The sequence below is a fragment of the Atta cephalotes genome (genome assembly GCF_000143395.1).
Source record: "Atta cephalotes unplaced genomic scaffold scaffold00042, whole genome shotgun sequence".
Classification (NCBI taxonomy): Eukaryota; Metazoa; Arthropoda; class Insecta; order Hymenoptera; family Formicidae; genus Atta; species Atta cephalotes.
In genome coordinates this window covers 809419-819022 of record NW_012130106.1, presented here as the reverse complement: position 1 = coordinate 819022, position 9604 = coordinate 809419, and the positions used below count along the sequence as shown (strand labels likewise).

Genomic DNA, 9604 nt, shown 5'->3' with positions numbered 1-9604 from the left:
ACACACACACACACACACACACACACACACACACACGCACACACACACACACACACACACGCACGCACGCACGCACGCACGCACGCACGCACGCACGCACGCACGCACGCACGCACGCACGCACGCACGCACGCACGCACGCACGCACGCACGCACGCACGCACGCACGCACACACACACAATCAATGATAAATTATGAAAATTAATCAATGATGAATTAAAAAGGAAAATTAATAAAATAATTTATCTTGAATGCAATTAATTATCAAGGTATTATATTTCGCGGAAATATTACAGTAAAAATCAAAATAGAAATTACGGTCATGTGACAAATAAAAACGAATATATATATGCATACATATCAAATAAACAAGATTGGGCAAGTTAAAAAGATAAAAATTAAGTTAAAAAGTTAATTAATTTTAATTTTACTTAATTACATTTTAGACTCTTAACTTTTTAACTTCATTTAGTTACATTTTATCCGGAACTATTAATTTTTTATTTAATTCTTTGAAGTTAAGTCCTAAATATAATATACGGCAATAGCGAACTTAAAATGAGGTGGAAATTGCAAAAGTGAACAAATTTACTATGTGTTGACCAATGAAATTATAAATATTTTAGAGAATTTGCTCACTTTTATAATTTTCATCTCATTCCAAATTACACAATCGACTCCCAGATTTCAATCTGTCAGAAACTGTGTATTTCGACGTATCTAGTTTCTGATAGATAGAAATCTATTATTCCTTATTATCTATTATTGCTATTTCCTCGTATTGTATCTGAAGCTTTAGTCATATCACAGGCCAGTATTCATAGTTGAATCTTATAAACAGTATATATAAACAAAACATGTAAATAAACTATAGAATATTTTCTAAATGAAGTATATATTAGTATTTTCCGTTATTTGTAAGACTGAGACTCTGGAATGATGAATTAAAAAATATTAAAAAAAACAAATTTAACTTTTAATTTTTTAATTTAACTTTTAACTTTTAATTACTTTTTTTTATTAATTTAACTTTTAATTCAATTAATTTTATTATAAATTAATTTGTATCTTAACTAAATTAAATTTTCAAGATTGTTAACTTTAACTTAACTTAGTTAAAAAAAAATTAACTTTACCCAACTCTGCAAATAAAATGCAAATATTAATGCAAATAAACATAATTAATAGTTAAATCCAATTAACATTATTGCAATTATATAATAAGCAAATATTAACATAAATTAAAATGATTTAAAATGATAAACAAAAAATAATTTAAAATGATAAATAAACAAAAAATAAAACAAATAAATAAAAAATTGAAAATAATAAACTCTAATAATATTTTTTGGTTATTATACATAACTAAGTCATTTAACATTTAAATGCACAGCCATACTTTTATTAATAAAATTGGATCTGTTCGCGAATTATCGTGGAAAGCGTTTTCAATGAAATGTGCAATATTTTTTAGTTATTTTATTTTTCAGATCGTGACAATTTGGCAGCAAATATGGAATTTTAGAAACCTTCTCTCGCATACAAATTTTATGATATTGTTTTAAATTGAAAGAACTTTCTTTTGTTTAATTATTGATTCCGTGCTTTTAAAAAACTGGAACGTTGAAGAATTGACATAAAATGATAAATAAATAAATTGACATAAAATCTCTTCTGTTAAACATTTAATATGCGTAAATACATCAAAGATATGCGTTTGGTGCGTCTTTGATCCCGTGGCAGCAATACATTCGTGGCATCAAAATGTACTTGGAATAATATACATCGTTTAATAATTTATTTATATTAAAAATTATAAAAGCAAATTCTTATTAATCTCACATAATACCGAATTAGACGAAATCCAGTCTTGTCATCCTGTGTTTTTAGCCCAAATTTTTTTTCTTTCTGAGACTCGTGGAAAACGACACATTTTATAATCTTTTTTGGCAGAGTTTGTGCAATCTACACCCGCAGGTATTTAATTCTAATATGTCAAAAAACAAATAGATTAAGTTATAATACACAAGAAATTTATGTTTTTCTTTCATTAAAAGAAGAATATAATTTTACTGCAATCCCTCTCCTTTTTCTCAATCTAAATGACTTGCCAAATAAAATGACCAATAAATAAACAATAAACACTGCTGACAGTTCTGACGCACAAAACTCGCTGGAAACAGTGTAAATGATGTATGTACTAATATACATGGGTGTGCAACTTCCGCTTTTGCCTCAGTTTAGCGGACTAATCACCGATCATTATCCTATTGTTCGTATTCTTATTATAGGTACCTAATATTATACCTGGGTATATATGGATTATATACCTGGGTATATATGGATTATATACCTTGGTATATAAATTATATACCTGTATAAAAATTATATATCTGGATTTGACAGAATAGTGCGAAAGGCAAAATATCGGAATAACCTATTCTTTTCTGCACACGCATCCTGACAGTAAACTTTGGTAATATTCAAGAATTCTATCTTCTTCACTGATTTTGAAAAAATTGGACTCATTTATGTGTTTTTGGACGAAATGAACAAATCTGGTAGAAAAAAGTGACGCTCTATCTCGTAGACCGAGATATTAATTGTTGAACGATTATTCAGGTTAGGAAATCTGTCAATGGCATAGAGACATAAGAACATGTAAGTGAGGTTAGAATAAATATTTTCTGTTTTAATTTCATTAAAATCAGCGAGGAAGATAGAATTCATGAGAATCATCCTTGCTTTTATATCTTATTTTATTTTTTCTATGATAATGTCAAGATGCGCAAAGAAGGATCGGTTGTTTTCGCATATTTTCGCATATTTTCGTTCTGCCAAACCCAACATATACTATAGAAAAGTATATTGTATGATGGGTCTATCATATGTCTGTGGTGGATGGATGTACACTTGGCGATAGTAGGCTGGACGGACGCGCGCATTCGACTATCTTTAAATCAGGGCTGCACCGACGGATCTTCCAGAATAGAGAGTATTCTGTCCTGTCGAGCGTACTCAATCGCTAACCAGTTGCATTCCTTGTATTGCTGCACCGATGGGATTTCTTTGGGACCAGAGCGTACTCTGCCCCGCCGAGTTTACTCGGCCGCCGGTTATTAATATCCCTATCGAGAGTTCTCGACCGCTGGTTGATGCAGATGCATCCTATTTCGGTCGCATCCTATCTTGACTATACGAAGTAGAGATTTCTCTGCCTCTGCCGAGTGTTCTCGACCGTCGAATACTGCTTTCGCTTTGCAGATTTTTCCATTGCATTCGGGAAGAATTTCGAAATCTACCGCGCCGCATTCGCGTTCCGCGCTTAGCGTATACACGCGTTCTGCGGTCAATTAGGCTTAGTTAACAGAGAAAGAATTCATTCCAGAGAACATCATCCATTTATCTGCTTCTCACTCTACTTGTATTTCTACTCTTCCTATCGCCATCGATAGTCCATCTGTGGGTGCATTCATTTACACAGTAGTTACCGCAGAAAGTTTAATACTCAGTGAACAACAAGGATAAAATAATACTTCTGCGCTAATCGCTGCGTAACCAAATGCAGAGTATACGTCGATGGTTAAGATACAGCCTTCAAATACAGCCGCGTCTCACATATCACGCGATACCGTGTTGCGACAAAAACTCGTCTGCGACGAGTCTCGACAATACATTGCACAGCGTATCATATAAACATACCCACATATATCGAGTTGACGCGATTTCAGGCGCGCTTTATTTTCTATTGTATTCTTTCCTTCCTTTTTTAAATACAATAAGTGTTTCTTTATCATTATAAAAGCGCATTACGTTTTATTGCATCTCTCTACGCCACAAATCTCTTTCGCGTTCCGACCGATCGGAAAAGTCGACGAGCTATTCCGCGTGAAAGTAAAATAGTTATAATTTTATAATCTATTTGATGATAATTTTTTAAACAATAATTGTCGACTAAAATCTTCTGGAGGTTATTCAGAATATTGATCTTTAATAGCATAATAGTTTTTCACTGGCAAAATCGTTTTATGCAAATTGACATAAAGATATGTTTAATAAAAATATAGAAACGAATTAAACCGCGAAATTCTCAATCCTCAATATTTGATTGTTGTATTTGATAAAATATATATTGGATATTTTATTAATTGAGATATCTCTTTTACATTTAGATTAGACTTTTACATTTAGATTAGATTAGTGTACAACTTTAATGTGCACTGAGTGCGTACCAGTTCTGCTAGTGAAAAGATTTAAGATTTTCACCCCACCTCCCCTCTACTATAGGACGCATAATTTTCTTCTAAACTTCTGTCCCATCTTCCCATCCGCTACGTGATACACGCTTTCCACGCGAAGCGACTCCCACCCTATTTTCCCCTTTTGCTACGGAGCGCACGACTTTCCACGCAAAGCGACTTTCACACCCCTTCGCCTGCTACGGAGTGCACGACTTTCCACGTAAAGCGACTTCCTTCTCCCTTGTTATAAGGCGATTTTTTTGGTTTATATAATTTTAATTATTTTGTTCTGTTGATTAGAAAATTTTTTTATTATATTTCTCGTATTTCTTGCTTAAAAATTCTTCCAAAAATTACTTTCATTTTGAAGGGTCACAGTTGTCGTGCCTCGCTAACTATTGCGAAAATTGCAAAATGGTAGAAGATTTTCGACTCAGTTCGTTCTACCTGCTCATGATGGACGTTCCTGAAATTTAAGGACACTGTATAATACAAAACGCGCAATACTTCACTATATAAATAAAAAAGATATGAGAAATACAATTTTGTTAATAAATACAAATATAGATACCCGGGTAAGACGATCTCGGTACCCGGGTATCATTGCTCTACTCTCAACTTCCTAATCGCAGTTATAACGCTCACTATAATATAATTCGTCAATATAATTCTTTTTCGCGAATGAGACATCTAAATTGAAGTGATTTGCTCTAATCTTATTAATAAAGGTAATAAAATTCTCGTTCATTTTGTAAAACCTTGGCTTGGTTTCTTCTTTAATATAAAAATTCTTAAACAAAAATTTTTCTTTATATATGGTAGTGAATATTTAAATATTTTATTATTTATAATATTAAATAATATATAATTAAATAATATATATTTATAATAGACGCTTGCGTAGTCATCAATATTTTCTGTTTAAAATCTCTGAGATTTCTGTAAAATCTCTTCTAAGGTCAATAATCGGGACAGAAGTACATCCTCCTCTTCCTGGGCAACCTTCTTAGCTATAAAAAGTTTCGTTATCAATTATCCAAATATAAGTAGATATCCAGACAAAAACAATATTCATACCAATAATCCTCTTCAACTTATAAAGAAGTGTTCTAATTTCAATAACAATTCTTATAAACATTTAAATGATTGCTTTCTATTGGCTCAAGAACTAATTTGCAATCAGATAAAGTCATAACATTGTTACTTCGATTCCTGGTCATCATAATCTCCGGTGAAGTAATAATTAATAGTAAAGATCTCCGCAGTATACAAAAAATATATATTATTTATGAGTAGTATAGTTAGGCGAGTTCTAACCAACTATGTGTTAGTGCGTACATGCTGTGTTCGTGTGAGGGATCAGCGAGGGAGAAGTGCACGCAGACGCTAGAGGGAGAGAAAGCGCATCACTGGAGGCCCATGTTAGAGGGAGAAGAGAGAATTTGTTCCTTCTCTCTTTTGTCCGTTGCATTCTCTTTCTAGTTCGTTGTCTTCTCTCTGCCACCCATTCTTCTCTGTCCCATCCGTTGCGGTCCTACTTACATAGTATTCGCGCTCCTTCTTCTTTCCATTGTGTTCTTTGCCACGTTCACTTTTCTTCTTTCACACGCGATTTTATTAAATAGATATGGTATTTATTCAACGATTTTTAAAATGATATGTATTGGATACCTCGACCTCTCTGTACACAGATGTCGCTGCCGCGACGCGCTGGCGACAGCGCAGTTAGTTCACGCCCGATCATTGTACTGATGACATGTTCTCGATTTTTAAACGTTTTATTTAGCACTAAATCTGTGTCACATTGTTTTGTGCTTGTTCGCATCACGTTCCCAACAACTGGCGCTGCGAATGGCTTTTATGAATTTCTAAAAAAACATGATCTCAACCGATGATGACGACGAAACAGATCAAAGCTCTGATGGCTGCCAGCCAGAGCCAAGGCTTAACAGCCTTCTCCAACTTCTGTTTTCGCAACAACGAAGCGAGCAGGAAACAGCAGCTAACACACTTTCTCTCTCTCTCTCTCTCTTTCTCTCTCTGAGACTTATTAATCATCTAAGTGTTCGTGTAGAAAAATATCATTACGGTTCTGGCGACGATATAAAACCATTCGCAAAATGACTACTACGCTTCGAGAATCGTTACAGAAACAGCATGCCTGCTACCTCAGATGCAAACACGTCTAGTATAATATTAGACAAGCTCGGTCAATTCGACAGGTTAGTGGATCATGTTGCATTTACGGATCTGACTCGCGTATCTCAGGACGATTTCATTAAAAGAAGAAAATTTCACTAAAAGAAGAAAACACTTTTCCGAGACAAAGTTTCCATTACTCGCCATCGTATAGAAATTCTAAAACTATCGCTACGATAAATCGATTCCGATCTCGGAACATCACAATCGCATTAATCATTACACGACTGAATTCGATTGTTCTAAGATGGACAACGACCTTCGTCCTTCTCTTGCAATCATTCTGCTACTCTAAAGATAACGAATTAAAGAGAATCGTTCTCCGTGATTGAGAAGAATCAAGACGCTTCACTCAAGGATATCATCGCAAAAATCGAAGCACACATGAATGTTTCTTCCAGCCTAAAAACGTTAAAATTCAACGAAACGTTCTTAATCTTCAATGCTAAAAGTCTCACTAATCTAAAAAGAAAAACATTTCGAATTGGAAACCAGAAGGTAGCAATAAGTTCGCAGTGCAAAAGTAATGGTCATGACGATGCACACCCATGTGCAAAGTGTATCTTTCGTGACGCGATCTGCCATAAGTATTCGATTATAGGCCACATTGCAAAAGTGTGTCGCTCAAGTGCAGAACAATCGAAGCAATCGAAAGATCACGCAAGCATAAAATAGTCAAAAAACCAAACCGTCGTCAAATCGTGTAACGTCAAAATTCACTCGCTCTCTGCGATAAGCGCCGCCGGCAATATGTAACAGTTTCCGTCTTAGATAATTCTGTAATTCTTCAGATATGGACACAGACATTACGATTATCGGTAAGAAAGACTGGATTCGTATTAGATCGCCAAAACTTGTCTCGAGTGACACCGTTGAACACCGGCGGTAGTGAACTTGACATTATATATAGCAGGTTTTATTGCATGAATTGAGCCTTCGATCACACAGATGACATCGACGTTGACATCACCTCATGAGATGATGTAAATTTATTCGGGCTAAACGCCATAGTTTCAATTTATGATCCGTGGCATTAGTAACATTGCACCAAACCTCCATCTTGCGTACAAAATGCTTGTGCATCGTTAGTATCTGAGGACGTACTCACTACGAATCTGCCGTATAAACAGTCCGTGCACCCTTCAAGTGTGGTTAATCGCAAAGTCGCGTCAGAGCATGACGCATATCTCAAAAATGTCCTCCATCATTTTCCGAAACTTTTCGATAAAGAATTAGGCACAATTTCAAAGCAAAATTTGATCTTGGAAGTGATGCTCGCCCTATACAAGCGCTATGTCGCTAGATTCCGTTCGTGGAAAATCTACTCGATGAGGAACTGTCGCGTCTTGTCTCGAACGATATCATCGAGCGCGTAAAAATCCTCAAATTGATCATCACCTATCGTCATCGCTAAGAAATGGAATAACAAACTTCGCTTGTAAGTTAATTTTTCAATGGAAGTCAACAACGCAATTTTGGATAACAAATTATCCATTGCCTACAGTGGAAAACATCATGTCAAAACTGGATGGTAGTTGTTTCTTTAGCTTATTGGATATCAATAATTCATTCTTCCAACTGTAGACTGATGAGGCTCATCGTAACATTACAATTATTACAACGCCAAAAGATTTAAGCGTCTATTCTTCGGAATTAAAATTGCTCCAGCTATTTTTTAGTAAGCTATGGATCTCACACTCTCCGATCTTCCTGAAGTATATGCATACCTAAACGAAATTATAGTCTTAAGCTCCTCAGCAGAAATATGATCATATTCACTTGCACCATATTCTACAACGCCTACAAAATCGAGATTGGAGAATCGAGATTGGACTCAAAGCTGAGAAATAACATTTCACTTTGAAGAAAATCAAATATTTAGGATCATAAACTCCCAAGGCATTTCAGTTGATTCACAGGCTATCAGTGCTATAGCCAACATGCCAAAACCTACTTCCGTCTTAGAAGTGTTTCTTAGGTATAGTGAATCATTATGGAAAGTTCATTCCTCACCTACACCAATTAAAGCATTCGTTGGAAGATCTCACTCGCAAAAATCGTCTTTGAGTTTGAAGCCAACCTCAGCATTCGAACAAAAAAGAAGGTTATGCTGAACCTTGCCAACTAGAACATTGTGATCCTTCGAAAATTCTTAGTAGTAGCAACTGACACTTGCACCAGAATCGGCGCCGTTCTCTTGCAATGCGATTCCAATGCTTAAGAACATGCGTCTTCCACATGACTCAGAATCTCACTGATATTCAACGGAACTATTCTCAGCTAGAGAAAGAGGCTCTCACACTCATCACAATCGTCGAGCGACGGTTCATAAGTTTGTCTAGGGAAGAAGATTTATACTCTAAACAGACCATAAACCTCTTCAAACACAGACCACAAACCTCTCGTGGCGTTATTGTAGACATACTAAGAGACTGCAACTTGGTTCAAATGGTGGGCAATATGATTACTGGACTACGACTTCAGGATTGAATACATACGTATTCAGATTAAGCAGACGCTCTTGCTTAATTGATAATTTCTGTCGTGACAATGTCAAAGAACTTCATGTAGCTTACATCCGCGATATTGAATCAGAACTCCTCCAAATAAAAAATCTGTCAATAAACTTTTTCAGCAAAGACCTTCGAGACAAACTGAAGTTAGTAACCAAGAAATGCCCCTTTCTAGGCTCTGTCTTTCAAGGCTGGAAAGCAAAAGTAAGTCCAGATTTGGAACCCCCTTCAAGAGACGTGCAGAGTACTTGAGTATCATCGACACTATTCCTTGGCGACAAAGTTGTCATCTCTGAGAAACTCAGATCGACGATCTTAGTCACTCTTTACAAAGGTCCCTGAAATACGTAGATCCAAACAATTCGCCCATGAATACGTATATTGAAACAAAAATGGCGGAAGACAAATGGCGAATGTCTCATACACCAGTGTGATTCTTGTGTTTTGAATCAGAAACTTTCAGTGAAGGTATCATAGAATCCGTGATCTACTCCAACATATCCTCTGTGTGTGTGTGTGTGTGTGTGTGTGTGTGTGTGTGTGTGTGCGCGTGTGTGTGTGTGTGTGTGTGTGTGTGTGGAACGTGTACAGTCCGATACTATGCTAGTCCAATCAACAATATCTATTCATTTTCGTGGATGCCTTTTCCA

General features: G+C 35.6%; 1 protein-coding gene across 1 annotated transcript in view; it reads left to right on the top strand.

Annotated features, from left to right (window-relative positions):
- LOC105622251 overlaps nucleotides 1-8555 on the top strand; it is a 20391-nt gene extending 11836 nt beyond the window's left edge. Inside the window, exon 4 of the mRNA XM_012203672.1 lies at nucleotides 8324-8555. Within this exon, the coding sequence (XP_012059062.1) occupies nucleotides 8324-8555 (232 nt within the window). The remainder of the gene's footprint in view (nucleotides 1-8323) is intronic.
- The last annotated feature ends 1049 nt before the right edge of the window (nucleotides 8556-9604 follow it).